Raw genomic sequence first — 16582 nt, 5'->3', positions numbered from 1 at the left:
GTTTTGATTTATTTTTTGACACGGTTTGTTATTTGCGTGGCAACCTTGATTATTGACTCTCTGACAAAACTCCCCCCCCCCCGCGCCTTGAAACAAAAACAGCAGGAAGTCAAGATGGCTGGAGGCCGTTTGGTGCAGAGGAGCTTCAAAAAGGTCGGACAGCTGCTTTCTAACGAGCGCTTTCTTTCGCCTTGAGCATCAAGAGAGGCTGTGCACTCCTTAGTCGGCCCTCGTAACCACAACGCTGGACATGTGTAACGTCGTAAGATGGTGATGATTACGAAACTTTTGTACTTTTACAACAAAAAGGGCCTTTGCTTCGACCAGGTGCTTCTCTTAAGTGCTGATCATTGTCCAACTCCCCCATGGCGGGGAAAAAAAACATGTTCCAACATAAAAATACTGCAGTACTTGTCGACATGTACAACAATAAGATGCTAAAAGGGCTAAAGCTAAGCAGAATCTCCCTTGGGATTCCCCAAATGCACGATGGCTTCCTGAGCTAATCACACAGCTAATTGCAGCCTGAGCTCGTTGAAGTCTAGCGGCAATTAATCATGGCGCCGCGGGGAGGAGGAGACTCGAAGAGGAAGCACAGAGGGAGGGAGCGAGAGAGGGATGATGGCAGAGGTAATAATCAGCAGGCCTGCAGGGGAGGAAAGAGGAGAAGGAGGAATCTGATTAAACAGGAACTCCTTCAATTACGGCCTTCAAGGTTCACCGAGACTACTCTGCCTCCATTTTGTTTGGAGCTTCCAGATGTGCATGTTCAATCAGTTCATCAAGTTGCAGCGGAAAGAGAAGTCCTGTTTGGGCAATGCCAGAATAATTACTCGGAAAGATTACTGCAGAGGGCTGCACGGCGGATGAGTGGTTGGCGCTAGGAGACACAAGTTTGATTCCACTCATCTATGTGTGGAGTTTGCATGTTCTTCCCGTGCATGCATGGGTTTTCTACGGTTTCCTCCCACATTCCAAAAACATGCTAGGTTAATTCATTCATTCATTCATTCATTTTCTACCGCCTTTTCCTCACAAGGGTCGTGGGCGTGCTGGAGCCTATGCCAGCTGTCTTCGGGTGAGAGGCGGGGTACACCCTGGACTGGTGGCCAGCCAATCACAGGGCACATATAGACAAACAACCATTCACACTCACATTCATACCTATGGACAATTTGGAGTCGCTAATTAGCCTAGCATGTTTTTGGAATGTGGGAGGAAACCGGAGTACCCGGAGAAAACCCACGCATGCACGGGGAGAACATGCAAACTCCACACAGAGGAGTGGGATTGAACTTGGGTCTCCGAGCTGTGAGATCTGCGCGCTAACCACTTGATCGGCATGCGGCCCAGGATGTGAAACTCAATTAGATGCAGTAAGAATGCTGACATGAAGGCGCTAACAAATGCTAACTTGGGATGCTAAAGTCAGTGTTAGCTATAGTGATGAAGTGAAGAATCATATATAAGGTTGTGCAAAACAGTATCTAAGAAGGCTAATGCAAGAGAGCTAACATAAATTGTAAGTAGATGCGATGCTAACGTAGGGGTGTTGAAGTAAGGGCGAGAGGCGGGGTACCCCCTGGACTGGTCACCAGCCCATCACAGGGCACATATAGACAAACAACCATTCACACTCACATTCATACCTATGGACAATTTGGAGTCGCTAATTAACCTAGCATGTTTTTGGAATGTGGGAGGAAACCGGAGTACCCGGAGAAAACCCACGCACGCACGAGGAGAACATGCAAAGTCGACACAGAGATGCCCAGGGTGGACTCGAACTCGGGTCTCCTAGCTGTGTAACCACTCACATAAATCAATGAAAGTAAAAAAACAATGACCATAGCCAATTAGTAAAATTAGGGCACTGAGAGAAAGTGAATGTTTCTGCTTTGTGAGCCTTGTCATCACACTGATGTTCTCCTCCAGTTGAGTCGAGAATAAAAATGAAAGTAAAATATGTCAACAAGTTTAACTGAGAAGAAGGAATGAGTCCACACTTCAAAAAAAAAAAAAAAAGCTGGGGACAAAAGTGAGGCGCAACAATGCAACCTGTAGAATTAAGTGTGTGTGCGTGTTTGAAAGCAGCCAAGCAGAGATTTTTCCCACCACAGGAACAAAACCTGCAGCCTCCACCTCCTGCATGACTGCTCCTCAATGAACCCCCCACCCCGCCACTACACAATTCCCCCTCGACTCCTGCTGACTGCTATTTAAGGTACAAGTCCTACTTCCTCTCGGGATGCTGATGTAGGAAGGTGTTATCTGCTCACTAAAATGGTGACCTGGGCCAAAAAGAGGTTGTGTGGGGGGTTACCAATAAGTGGTACAGTCCAGGTCAGATGGACAAGCTTGCTGTGTGTAACTGGTAATGTGGATAATGTGGATGAAATAGTCCACAGAAAATTTTCTTGACTAGCACTTTTCCTTTTGCGCGGTTCTGTGTAAACAGTGTGCACATGGAGAGCCGACTTACTTCACCCGCCTTATTGTGTTGACAGCAATTGTCAGTGTATTTGTCAACCAATCGTCACACTACAAATGCATACTCATACATCCCATGGTTCAATTCCCCAGACCGGCATGCACCACAGCCTGAAATCCATCCATAAAAGTGGTGTGTCCAAACTACAGTCAGAAAAAATGACTAATTTAACTCAATTAATGAAGCCAAAAGGATTAAATCCACTAATTGTGAATGTGGGTCTGCATGGTGGACGAGTGGTTAGCATATTGCCCACACAGTCAGGAGATCGGGAAGACCTGGGTTCGATTCGATTTCCGAAAACAAGCACTGTATGCTAGGTTAATTGGCGACTCCAAATTGTCCATAGGTATGAATGTGAGTGTGAATGGTTGTTTGTCTATATGTGCCCTGTGATTGGCAGGCCACCAGTCCAGGGTGTACCCCGCCTCTCGCCCGAAGACAGCTGGGATAGGCTCCAGCACCCACACGACCTTCGTGAGGAAAAGCAGTAGAAAATGAATGAATGAATGAACAATATTTGACACGGCTGCACGGTAGTCGAGTGGTTAGCGCACAGGCCACACAGCTAGAAGACCTCTGTGTGGAGTTTGCATGTTCTCCCCGTGCATGTGTGGGTTTTCTCCGGGTACTCCGGGTTCCTCCCACATTCCAAAAACATGCTAGGTTAATTAGCGACTCCAAATTGTCCATAGGTATGAATGTGAGTGTGAATGGTTGTTTGTCTATATGTGCCCTGTGATTGGCTGGCCACCAGTCCAGGGTGTACCCCTCGTGAGGAAAAAGCATTAGAAAATGAATGAATGAATATGTTATTGTATATTTGTGTATTATGTGACCAGTGATTTATTGTTATTACTGTTTGAACCCCTTTTAGTTCTCATGTTGGTTTTTGGAATAAATCCATCAATAAACTCAAGACGAGCTGTCTGTCGTTGGACATCTGAGCGAGTTACACCTGTGATTGGCTGGCGACCAGTCCAGGGTGTACCCCCACCCCCCACCCCGCCTCTCGCCCGAAGACAGCTGAGACTGAATGTGAATAAAATATTAATTTAAATTACTATTTTTCCACTCCATTTAAAAAAACACCAAGGACACTCAGTGTTTGGATGACAATTCATCTTCCCACGGAAAGCCTTGAATGACAAGGAGACTGACCAAGATGTTTGAAGTATGTGAGAGTTTCTCATCGGAAGGACGCCATCTGCGTTCCCCTCTGAAGCTCTCCGATGCCAAAAGCATTCAAGCCCCACGGCACGCTGGGAGACAGGACAGACAGTCAGAGAGACCTGCTTGGAAAGTTGCGAGTCCAGCCAGGAGGAAGCAGAATCATTTCCCTCGTGCGTCCTTCAGCAGATGTTTTACAGACTTGAAGAGACGGGTGGGAAAAAAAAAAAAGCAGGAAGAAATTTCCTCTTGTAGGATTTTTGAAGGTTTAGGAGTTGAAGGAGGAGGATCACCGTGACATGGTTGAACATTGTTTTTTGGAAGAAAAAATAAACACAAAGGGATGTTTTCCAGGGTGGACTCTTTCAGGTACAGGTGAGAACGTGGAATATGATCCAGGAAGCAGCAAATCTGATCTGAGATCTAAGAGAGGGAGTCGAGGGGGAGGGGGGCAGCTCCGGTCCACAAAGGCCGACTGGAACATGAGAGGCTTTAAAACGATTTTATACCGCATTTGTTTGTCTTTGTTGATCTAAATGTGTTGGAACTTTTCAAACAAAAACAACAACAACAACAGTCATACCCGTCAACATTGACAGTTATGACTGTTGCATTTGTTTAATGGATCATTTCTGTGATTGGAGCATCTGGCCCTATTGACAACCATACATGTACCTTTCACACAGGCACTGCCCATCCTCTGTTGCAGCTCTGATGTTATCACAAAGGATTACTTCCTCAAACCTCACCTCCCAATTACAGTCTAAGTGTTGTTTACACAGAACAACACAGCTTTTAAAAAAGGTTAGCGATGGTGCTGTTAAGTGTTTGCATGCCAAATGATGTCATGCTGCATTGATTTGAGCGTACTCGACACCAAATTATGACTATTATTAGCTCGTCTTTAGCAACAATCACCAAGAAAACAAGAGAAACGTGGCATTGATTAGAAAATAAAATGAGCACGAGTGCAGTGGGGATGATGTCACTTGAGACTTCCTGGCCCCCGCAAACAAATGCTCTCCGTGCTGCGCTTACGCCAAAAACTTACATCGATATATAAGTATGTTATTTATTTCCCAAATGAAACATAATGAGCCTGAACGTCAATGAGAAGACTGTAGACGTCAGACAATGTTAAACTGGCAACAAACGTGACAGGGCTTTCGGTCACGTGGTGGCGAGCGTCGTCGTGTGCGATCGGTAGCGAGAAATGGTAATGGTTTTATTTCATTTGAATATGCATCAGATTACAATTGAATGCATCACATAATTTGTTCACAGTTCCACATGTCCAAAAGGAGTAGGAAGAAGCAAAGCTTATTAAATCCTACCCCTCCATCTGGTACTTTTACAATCAGTAACTGTTACATTTGTTCACTTCCTGCTTTCCTAATATAGTTTAAGTTTTTTGTTGTTTTTTTTGTCACGTACTGAAGTACGAGGTGATATGAGCATCCAATGCCATAATGGGTACCATAGTAAGTGTCAATATAGTGATATACAGTATATAGCACATCATGACTGGTTCAAGACTCTTCATCCTTGTATTTAGCAAACATCAACTGCTTGTATTGTTTCTTGAATTGGCTCATCGTTGTGCATTGTTTGAGTTCCTTACTCAATCCATTTCATAGTTTGATTCCACATACTGAAATGCTATGGCTTTTTAACGTAGTCCTAGCATATAAGGGTTTCAAATGTAGTTCTTCTCTGAGATCATATTTCTCCTCTCTTGTAGAGAAGTATTGGATGATATTTCTAGCTAATTGGTTATTTTTAGCCTTATGCATTATTTTAGCTGTTTGAAGATGAACTATACGTATCAGCAAGTTGAAGTATTTGTGATTTTAGAAATAAGGAGTTAGTATGTTCTCTGTAGGCGGCATTATGAATTATCCTTACTGACCTTTTTTGGTCAGTGTGTTCTGTGTTTTTATCCAGATTGAACCAAAAAAGTGTTTCTTCTGTACACAAGCTGCTCCTCTACAAAAAGTTGGCAGTGTAGTTTGTGTGTGATCCTGCTAGCAAAAACACCAAACAAAGCGTCTAAACTTTCTGACTCACAACCACTCTGAGGTTCACATGAACGATAATCTGTTTACATCAAATGCCCGGAGGTTCCGCAACAGCCTGATTGAACCAGCTTGATTTCTTTTTGTTTAGGGAGCCTGATGTTTTTTGCACAAACACCATGGAGTACGAATGGTGCATTTATGAAAAAGTGACATTGCCAACTCGTGGCCAGGTATCCATACTACACTTTTCTCACCACTTGAGAACATGGATTGTTCCGGTATGCAAACAAACAATTTGTTTTAATGTAAACCTACAAAAGACACACAACCAGGCTTAAAAAAAACCTACACACCTCTAACAACTTCACACCTGTTAAATAGCAGGCCATGAAACCCCCATACAGAGCTGCTTTTGATGTGTGTGTGTGTGTGTGTGTGTGTGTGTGTGTGTGCACGTGTCTTTTTTTGGGGTGGGGGGGATGCAGGAAGGAATGTTTCAGCAGAGTAAACAGAGTGAGGCTTCCTGTAGACAACACTTCAAAGGCAACAAGCGGAAACCAAGATAGCACACACACAGAAAGTCAAAAAAGGTAGGGGACGCTTCTCCATGCAGGAACGCAAAAACCTGGAGACCACTCGCATTGCTCATGTGTGTGTGACCACTGTCCATAAACACAAATAAATAACTGCAATGCTAACCCTAACACACACACACAGGTGACTAGAGCAGAAATTAAATAAGTTTATATTACACAAAAAATAAACTCAGATGGAAAATCTTGGAGTTTTTTTCAGTGCACTAGCAAACATCTGTTCCAGCACAGCTGGTTGCACATTTGCACTAATTGTGGCCCATCTTAGACCACCCTTCCCTCCCCCCCAAAAACTCCCAAATCAAACTGGTGTGAAGTGAAAAAGCAGAAAGCCAAGTGGATGAGGAGGTGGCACTCCTCACATATTGCTCTTTTCCACATCAAATGACAGGAAGTAAGTTTTACTACCGGCAATTCACCTCAAACGACAACGCTGAAGGGAAATAAGTGGAAGCTCTTAAGTCTTGTTTTATGGCAAAACATGGCCTGCACACTGCCTATTGCTTTACGGCTTATGGTTATTATTAACATTGTTGGATTTTGTGATCTTTAAGTTAAAATTATTGCTCTCTTTGACTGCAAGATACCTGTTCAGACACAACAAACGATGATTCACATTGGAACTATCTACATCTGGGGGATTCAGGGGCACTAAATACATATATATATATATATATTACAGTAATTAAAAATATGTGTTATTAGCATTTGAGCCTTTTCTCTTTACATTGTACCATTTTTTGCTGTTTGCTACACAAACGCCAATTGGATAACCCTAATCTACGTTATACCCACGTTGTAAATCTTGTGTTTATTACATTCTATTTAACACAATTGTACCAATGTTAGCCAAACCAAACCTGAGCCGAATTAATGGCAAGGAACAAGGCTAATCGATGAAACTTTGAAAAGATGCTAAAATCTCAATAAACTTTGCACAGCAGCGACTGATCTTTAAATGCCCACTTTTTCAAGTGTAGTTCGGATTGGAAGGTCCCCGGCAGGTAAACGCGACAAAACGCAGCGTGTGCTGAAATGCGACAATGTAAGTTTCTAAACTTTTTACTTTGGTTCTTCCAGGTCGTGTTAGCTAAGCGTAGCAAATGTGTGGAACAAGACAAAGCTGACATAAAAGTGCGACAACACCTGAGCATGCTCACGGTTCATTCACATTGGTGATAACTTATAAAAACCACAACAAGAAAAGAGTAGAAGAGTGATTTTTTTTCTTACCTTGAAGCCACATCGTTCTTGGTTTGCTCTCCTGTTGCCTGAAAGCGTAGATCCAAAAGAAACATTCCAGATGAGAAGCAAACCGGGGAGACAAAATACGAGGCAGCGAGGGGACGCCATTCCTCTCTTAAGTCTCGACAACCTCTGAAGGAAAGGATCTGAGAGTGGGTTTGTGTTTGTGCGTGTGGCAGAGAACCACCCAATCACGGAGAGAGAGAGAGAGAGAGAGAGAGAGAGAGAGAGAGAGGGAGAGAGAGAGAGATAAAGAGAGAGAGATTCGAATGTAATTATTACAGTATTGTTATAGAACAAGCCAATTTAATTTCATATGTACAATAAAATGTCTTCACAAAAAGGAAAAGAAAAATAATTAGAAATTAGACGGAATAAAATAATTTTGAGTATTCTTTGTGTGATAATAACGTATCAAAACAAGCTTGAAGCTGTACAATTACAGCTAACATTACCGCAAACTATCATTGTTTTATGACTGTCCATGTCATTGCTGTATATTTTTTTATTTTCATAATTTCCTCTTTGATATGGAATCCATGCATATATACATCGAGATATGTATCGAAAACCACAAACACCAATTTATATTTAAAAAATACACAAACAAATCACACGCTTTATGCCTACCTGGCTGCCATTTTGGCTCAACGGTGTACGTGTAGGACAGTAAAAGTGATTGAACTCAGAGCCAAAATGGCGCCTATACATGTTTATAAAGAGCCAATCAAAAGCATGGACGTTTTTGTTTGTCCAATCAAAATCCAGCGAGAGGCGGAGCTGTTTAAGGGACTGTTGTGGATTCAGCGTCACCCAAAAAAATCATAAAAGTGGGAGTTGACGGGCTAATTTGTTTTGTGTGTTTTCTGTCGTCGATTAGTATTTATCGACGCACCATCCCAGCCGCAGCCATGCCCGGGATAGAGAAGCTTCCAATCGAGGAGACACTGGAGGACAGTCCGCAGGTAAAATAAACTAAACAAACATTCCTCACGAGAAGCTTCACGCTAGCATGCTAACGCGAGCCACTCCTGCTGCTAAGCTAACATTAGTTGTCAACAGCTAGCAAATGGGCTTTCACTTTCACGATACTTTCTAAAGATTAGAAGCCTGCCGACGTAAAGCAAAAATGTCAAAATAGCCAGCTGGGGCTCGTCGGGGGCTAAAGTGACACATCAGCTGATGGATATTTCCATCGCGACTTTGGGAGGCGTCTCCTTGAATGAGCCGTTAGCATGCTGCTTCCCTAGCCGCCCTGAGGCTAGCTCCTTATGGACGCGAAGCACGGTGCTGCACTCTGTATTGTATTTGTTTAAGAAGGGCCACAGAATCGTTGCTAGGTGGGATGTACCTGCTTGTGTCACTTGCAACACCTGCGGTGACGTCACCGAACGGCAACTTCCTGCTTTGTCTGACGTCAACATCCCAGATTAACATGACAAATCTGTGCTTTTTACACTGTAACTGCTTTTAATTTATAGGTAAGACGTACTGAGGTGTACAGTTTTCTATCTTCACCCCTTTTATCTTGCCAGACGCGCTCTCTGCTTGGGGTGTTTGAAGAGGACACGGCTGCCATCAGCAGCTACTGTGCACAGCTTTATCAAGCCATGCACAGGGTATATGATGCCCAGGTAAGTTATGTACACGTGTTAAAAGTGCAGATGCATTACCAGTGGGGGAGAGAACCACAACATGTGGCCACTTTGCTATGTGTGTTCTTTCAGAATGAGCTGAGCGCTGCCACACATCTGACGTCCAGACTGCTGAAAGAATATGACAAACAGGTTTTGTACTTTCCTGTTTTCACTTAGATGTCAGAATATGCGAAAAGTGTGTATTACACAGTACAAGCCGTTAAAATGACAGTTTCAAGGGTAAGATCATAGTCTAGAAAACCTGTGATGATTCCACGGCATCATGTCAAAGCACCTGCTGGACTGTATTAAACTTCTCCGCCATATGCTGCTCAACGCCATTAGGGGGCATTTTTGCATGGATAATGTTCAAATATGATTGAAATGGACATACTTAAATATTTAGTAAAGACCACTTCCACCAGTTTGGTGAGCTATGAGTGAAGATTTATGCTTTTGTGTTTTGTTTGTGCCTGACAAGTCTTATCTTTTTAGGAACAATCAATAATAACTTTCCTTTTAGTTTTTCATTTGGATTCAGAAATTGCTTACATGAAAGGCAAAAGGCTCTGGATTATGCATATTAAAATATAAAATAAAATAGAAAATAAAGCCTTGTATCATTAAGTTTTATCATTTAATTAGGGCAGAAAGGTCAGATCGTGCTTGGAGAAAACAAAATAATATACGATACAAATTATATTTTACTTTTGAAAGTACAAATATGCTGCAAAAACATCAGAACATAAACGTCAGGGTGCCTTGGTAAGAAGAATTGTTATTGTGTATGACTTCCATGAGCATGGAGGACTCCATCCATACGTCTCAGCAATGTCTCCAGTAACTGACCAATCCTGGAGCAATCCAGATCATCCCTGACTTTATGTTCTGATGCTTTTGTAGCATGTTTGTGTTTTCAAAGGGAAATACAATTTCTACGTACATTATTTTGGTATGCGACAAGACTTTTGTACAAGCAAAATATTACTTTTTTGTCCCAATTAAATGATAACACTCAATGAATAATAAAAGACTTAATTTTGCTATAAACATAATGTAATGGCTTTTGTCTTTCATATATGCTATTTCTTATTCCTACGACCTGGATAAGCGCCAAGACTTGTCAGGCACTGTATAATCCGAATCATTGATCCAGTTTGTTACTGCTGCCCAAAGCGTTTTCCTTTAGGGGGCGATGACGAGGTGATGAGCTCCACCCTGCAGCAGTTTGCAAAAGTCATTGATGAGGTGCATACAAACAAAACGCCATACACATCACCACTGTTCACTTGTCATGCTGAATGCCCTACTTGAACTCTCTCTCCCGTGTTCTTTACCTTTACAGTTGAGCTCCTGTCACGCCGTCTTGTCCACCCAGCTTGCCGATGCCATGATGTTCCCCATAAGTCAGTTCAAAGAGAGAGACCTGAAAGGTATATTCAGATAATCTGTCAGATGACATCACTGGCTCAACAAACTGTTATTTTTGTCATTGCAGAGATCCTCACCCTGAAAGAGGTCTTTCAAATATCCAGTGATGGTAAAAATATCAATGCGTTAAAACAATAAAGAACCGTACATCAACATTAGCATATAAACCCAATAGTGTTGCTGTCTTCTTGCTGCAGATCATGACATAGCAATCAACAGATACAGTCGCCTGTCCAAGAAGAAAGACAATGACAAGGTAACTCCTACAAAGGAGACAACAACTGGTACACATGATGCGATTGTGTGCGAAAAGGTTGTGTTGTGCGTTGCAGATGCGGGCCGAGGCGGTGGAGGATGTGTACACGTCACGCAAGAAGCAGCACCAGACCATGATGCACTACTTCTGCTCCCTCAACACACTGCAGTACAAGAAGAAGATGGCGCTGCTGGAACCGCTGCTTGGCTACATGCAAGCCCAGGTTGGCATGCACACAATCATTTGTTCAAAATAATACACGGTTCTGCTAAATTGATTGATAGATTATTTTTTTTGATGAATTGTACAAGGCAGCGAACAGCAAAGGGCGCAATTATTCACACAAAGCGAACCGGCTCAAAATTGTATTGCCATATCAATATAAATATTTAACAGTGGAAAAAAACTGATTTAAAACCCCTGCTGAAAACAATTGACCAGCGAGCTTAGTTGTCACAATTATTTACTACGACAAGCTCAACCACAAATGTACAAGTCAGTCAGGTAGTTGCGAAACCTGATGCACTTGGCAGGTTTGGTGTCCCTGGCACAAAATGTTAAAATGTCCCTTTAAACCGAGCACTCCTTCAGATTTAGTTCTTTTGTTATTTGCTGAGGATTTGAGCACAGCTAAAAGTTTATTCTAAAAGATTATATGTGACTTTTTCAGTATTTATTGCAAAAAGAGAATGGCCTACTTGATTTTAGCGACTATTTTAATACATAAAAACTTTGAATGTCCATTTTGCATGAAGCTTTTAACATTTAAAAAAACATCCTCATGTTAATTTATTTTAATAAAACAAATTCACATGCATATTTGGCTTTGATTTTGTCTAAACTCACTTTGCAGAAAAAATGTCGAAATTGAACCTAAATATATTAAGTTTAGAGTTTAGAAATTGAAAGGTCACATGAATTTTGGTAATTGTGTGTAATTTGCACAACAACTAATTGCACTTGTGTGTGTCTATACAACACAGACTAGTGTAAAGTGAATGCAATGAGGTTCCAAGGCTGGTGAAGTCAACGTCTCAATAACCACTGTACTGTTGGTTTTTGTTTTTTTCGTGCAGATCAGTTTCTTTAAGCTGGGTTCGGAAAACCTCAGCCAACAGTGGGAGGACTTCCTGGCCACCATCGGAACCAGTGTCCAAAAGTAAGACACTTTTCCAGCTGTGCAAGTCCTTTGCCCGAACACAAAAAGTTGATACTTGGTGGAAAATAGATGACAACATGCATAAGTTTAGTTTACTTTTTAAGTGCATTGTGTGCGTAGCGTTCGTCGAGAGATGGAGGACGAGGTGGGCCAGATGCAGGAGACCATTCAGCAGCTGGAGAATCTATGTGACCCTTTGTACGCACCATGTGATCCGGACCCAGTCCACACACCCGTGTATCGAAACCTCACCAGGAAGCAGGGCTACCTCTACATTCGCAAGTAAGCACCCAGTTTTAATATTTTGCTCATGTTAGTGGTCGTTAATGCTAATAAAGAGCTTAATGTGTCCCTGTGTACCTCAGTAAGACCGGGCTGGTGTCGTCATCCTGGGAACGTCAGTACTTCTTCACACAAGGAGGCAACCTGATGCAGCAGGGCCGGGCCGAAGTGGCCGGAGGATTGGTTACCGACCTGGATAATGCTTCCGTCATGGCTGTGGACTGTGACGACCGCCGCTTCTGCTTTCAGGTCACGTCCTTCGATGGCAAAAAGTAAGAGCCGTTTCCATCTTTAAGTGAACTCAACTGGACCACAAAGTCAATGTCATGTTTTTATTTTGCGTTTTGTCAGAGTTGTGACGCTACAGGCACAGAGCCGAAAGGACTGCGAGGAGGTAATTGGTTTAATTGACAAATGATTTGGGTTGATGGATGTTCCTTCACCACTTTGCTTGCACTAGTGGATCTCCACCATCAACAACATCTCTCGCCGTATTTACCTCAGCGAGAACGCAGAGGTGAGTGATGGACAATGCAGGGTATGATGCCCAATTCACTTCTCACACTTTTTAAAAAAAATAATTTTCGGATGATGCCTACATCAGTGAGTAAGCATGGCATTACTTGTCTTTCAATGATGTATAGGTAGTCTATATGCACCTGAACGCTAATGCTGCAGTTGCATTGCATTCATATCAGATTTATATCCACCTACTACATATGAGCCCTGAGTCACATTTGAAAAAAATCACATGACATGACAAAAAAAAAAAACTGAAAGCAGTTTTCCCTTCCATGCCCGCATGTTTACTGACAGGAAGTGGCAGCCAGAGTCAACCAATCAGCTATTGAGGCAGTGACGCCATCACCATCTTTCCAGCAGAGACATGAGAGCATGCGGCCATCCAGGTTAGCTGTGTGTGTGTGTGTGTTTGTATGTGTCAGCACACAACATGACACACTCAGACCAGCAACACCCTAACAACACCCTCCTCCGCCTGTCTCACTCTCCACAACAGCAAGGGGAGCGTAGGCCGAACAAGCATCAGCTCTATTGGCTCTGAGCCCTCGCCCGCCCTCTCTGTGCTCTCATTGGACGCCCTTGTTGCCCCAGACACACCCATCCAGTTTGATATCATCTCGCCTGTCTGTGAGGAGAACTCCGGGCATAGCAAGACGGCGGCTCAGTCTGGCAGGTTTGTTGATGATTTTTGTATTTCAATCAATCATTTTATATTTTACATTTGTGTCTGTGTGTGCACTCGCAGGAGAAGTAATCCATTCGGAGAGTCAGGTGACAACCCAGCTGAGGACAATGAAGGTATGATAAGTTCTACTTGGTTTAGTTTGCTAAATGATTGTAAAAAAAATGGCTTGTCAGCTTTTAAAGCATGCTTGAATAGAGCTCATAATGGCCTCTTGTGGCCATTGGTGAAGGCGCGCATCTTGAGCTGGGCATTTGCTGCAATTATTATGATGGTGATGATGATTATATTATTATTAAATTATGATAAATTCATAATAATAATTAATTAATTATTATTATTATTTTCATGAGGATAAGCAGTAGAAAATGAATGAATGTTTGACTCTTTGTTTACATTTTAATTTAAATGCTCACAGGATTGGTTTCATGATGATTTCAATGAGTAATAATAATTATAATAAATTAATAATAGTAATATATTATAAAAATTAATAAATCATAATGAATTATTATTGTTATTCATTATAATAATAATACTCCGGTTTCCTCCCACATTCCAAAAAACATGCTAGGTTAATTGGCGACTCCAAATTGTCCATAGGTATGAATGTGAGTGTGAATGGTTGTTTGTCTATATGTGCCCTGTGATTGGCTGGCCACCAGTCCAGGGTGTACCACGCCTCTCGCCCCAAGACAGCTGGGATAGGCTCCAGCACCCCCGCGACCCTCGTGAGGAAAAAGCGGTAATGAATGAATGAATAATAATAAATATTATTATTATTATTATTTTGGTGTTTTCCAGACTCAATCCTTCACCAGCTCTTCATTGTTCGCTTCCTGGGCTCGATGGAGGTGAAAACTGCTGAGTCAGCTGACGTCATCCCCGAGACCATGAGGCAGATCCTGGCGGCTCGGGCCATTCACAACATCTTCAGGATGACCGAGTCGCACCTGCTGGTCACCTGCGACTGCCTCAAGTATGAAGCCATCTTTGTGTTCTATCTCTATCCTGCATGTATACACGTGTGTGTGTGTGTGTGTGTCGTCACCTGCTCTATGTTGCTGTGCAGGCTCATCGATCCCCAGACACAAGTTACTCGACTCAGGGTAGGTGGATGCTTCCAAATGCAGCACGTATAGCTCCACTGTCCTGCTTCCAACCAGTTCTTTTGGTGTCCGCTAGTTCCCCTTGGGCAGCGTACTTCAGTCATCGTCCCACCAGGACAACAAGAGGCTGTTTGGATTCATCCTGCAGGTGGCAAGCGGGCGGCCCGACAGCCGAGCCGTGTGTTACATCTTCGAGTCCAACGATGACGGCGAGAAGGTTGTGAGCCACTTTAAAAAATAGAAAATAGAACTCCGTAAAGTCAGCAGCAGTGTTATGAATTGATGTCACTTTCAATGAACCAATGAGGTTCTGGTAAACATTTCAGTAGTCTTTTCTTGTGAAATGGCGCCCTCTGACTTTGTATTGAACTTGTGTAACATCAGAGTACCACTTTCACTTTCATTTCAGATCACTGACAGCATTGGCCTGGCTAAGCAGATTGCCCTCCATTCTATGCTGGTGAGTCTCACTTTCATTTCTTACTTGTTGCCTTTTAAGTGTGTGACACCGCTCCTATCACGCGGTAGGACCGCAAGGCAGCAGAGAAGAGGAAGGAGCAAGACAAGGCCAAAGAGAAGCAGGAAGAGGAGCTCAGCAAGCAGAAACAAATTGAAAAGGTGGCCTTTTTTTTTCATGTTCGACTCCCTCAGTAGCGTGCGCTCACCTTGTCTTTTTGTCGACTTTCAGGATCTGGAGGAGCAGAGTCGCCTCATCGCTGCATCAAGTCGCCCTGGCAACCCAACAACAGCCGATGGACACTTTGTGGTGCTGAGCAACAGCCAATCAGAGGACAGCGATACCACGGGAGAGGAGGGCAAAAGGAAGGGAGAGTCGGAAGCCTGACCACATATGAAAGAATGCATGTTTGATCCCCGTCCAGCTCCGACACTCGAGTCCATGCTCAGGAATCAACACCTGGGATGCCTGGGAATGGGAAAACAACCTCAACGTGTCTAGTTACTGACTCTTATAGGTTCTTAAAAATGCTTTTATACAGGCTCCTGAAAAAACATGCAGCTATAAATCAACCTTATTGTATAATTTCCTTTTATAAACAAGCTGCAAGGAGGTGAAGCAGACCCAGAAACAGACCCGCCCCTTTCTCTGGTTTAGTTTGGATACAAAGCTCTGCCTCCAGACACTGATGATGATGTTCGGTCCGCCAGGAAGAGTTCAGCACTCTTGTGATTTTTTTTTGTTTGTTTTTTGTCCTCAGTGGCACGGTTTAAAGTGGCTTTCTGCATTGCACGTGAACGCACCAAGGGCACTCCAAGTGTTAATGGTGGATGTTCAAGTTCAGTCAGCTTCCAACCCAAAAGCACTATATTGCATACATGACCGCTGTGAATTGGCTCTTTAGCTTCCAGTTTGATTCTACTGAGCACTGAGGTCGAAGGTCGGCTCCACGGAAGAGCCTCAAAAGATTTAAATGTAGACTTCCTCAAAAACAAAAATGAAAATGACTGTAGTATGATTAACGGGGAAGATATTGTTTGGCTCTGAAGTTAATGTGCCAAATGTGTTTAAATCTACAAAGTATGATAGGATAATAGCTCTCTGATTATTGTTGATGGTCGGAAATCACAACCTTTACTACAGAGGACAAAATCAGTACGTTTACGAAGGATAACGATGTTTGGTTTTGTGTTTTTTTTTTTTTTTTGCTGTAGGCGAAAAGCTCACGTCGACCGTTCAGCACTTTACTGACGCCATCTTGGACTGTAAATACGCCTCAGTGATCAATAATCAATGGCTTAAATAGCTTTTTACAGATGAATAAAGCACTAACTCCATCCACCTTGGCTCGGCTACACTGTGCATAAGAAATTGTGTCTGTTATTGGTAAAGATAAAGTTACTGTAATCGGGGTGCTACTCAACTGACAAGTAGCAAACATGTAAAAATATTTTAGCCATGTTTCAACAATTGAAATAAGGACAAACTTGCGCCGCTTTTACTTATAGCTGAACTTTTACACGCTAATAC

The 16582-nt window shown here is 42.7% G+C and overlaps 2 protein-coding genes across 4 annotated transcripts in view; one reads left to right on the top strand and one right to left on the bottom strand.

Moving 5' to 3' along the window:
- The window catches only part of il17rd (interleukin 17 receptor D), a 28036-nt gene extending 18435 nt beyond the window's left edge, over positions 1 to 9601 (bottom strand). Inside the window, exons 1-2 of one of the 3 annotated variants that reach the window (XM_058055235.1) lie at positions 9191 to 9601; positions 7506 to 7663 (exon numbers count right to left, since the gene is read on the bottom strand). In XM_058055235.1, the coding sequence (XP_057911218.1) occupies positions 7506 to 7625 (120 nt within the window). In that variant the 5' untranslated portion in view covers positions 7626 to 7663; positions 9191 to 9601. Of the gene's footprint in view, positions 1 to 7505; positions 7664 to 8147; positions 8201 to 9190 lie in introns of those variants that run through there. The other 2 variants (XM_058055233.1, XM_058055236.1) reach the window with 2 other exon arrangements.
- On the top strand, positions 8289 to 16393 carry appl1 (adaptor protein, phosphotyrosine interaction, PH domain and leucine zipper containing 1). Its single transcript, XM_058055237.1, has 22 exons — positions 8289 to 8482; positions 9053 to 9151; positions 9245 to 9304; positions 10331 to 10402; positions 10500 to 10587; positions 10653 to 10694; positions 10783 to 10841; positions 10918 to 11064; positions 11918 to 12000; positions 12121 to 12282; positions 12366 to 12554; positions 12634 to 12676; positions 12743 to 12799; positions 13099 to 13190; positions 13301 to 13477; positions 13550 to 13602; positions 14291 to 14465; positions 14559 to 14595; positions 14672 to 14812; positions 15005 to 15055; positions 15124 to 15213; positions 15284 to 16393. Exons 1-22 carry the CDS (start codon positions 8429 to 8431, stop codon positions 15437 to 15439), a joined length of 2127 nt encoding a protein of 708 aa, XP_057911220.1. The 5' UTR covers positions 8289 to 8428; the 3' UTR covers positions 15440 to 16393.
- Positions 16394 to 16582: the final 189 nt, after the last annotated feature.

Source organism: Doryrhamphus excisus, chromosome 18, assembly GCF_030265055.1.
Source record: "Doryrhamphus excisus isolate RoL2022-K1 chromosome 18, RoL_Dexc_1.0, whole genome shotgun sequence".
NCBI classification, from domain to species: domain Eukaryota; kingdom Metazoa; phylum Chordata; class Actinopteri; order Syngnathiformes; family Syngnathidae; genus Doryrhamphus; species Doryrhamphus excisus.
This window is presented reverse-complemented; position numbering and strand designations above follow the sequence as displayed.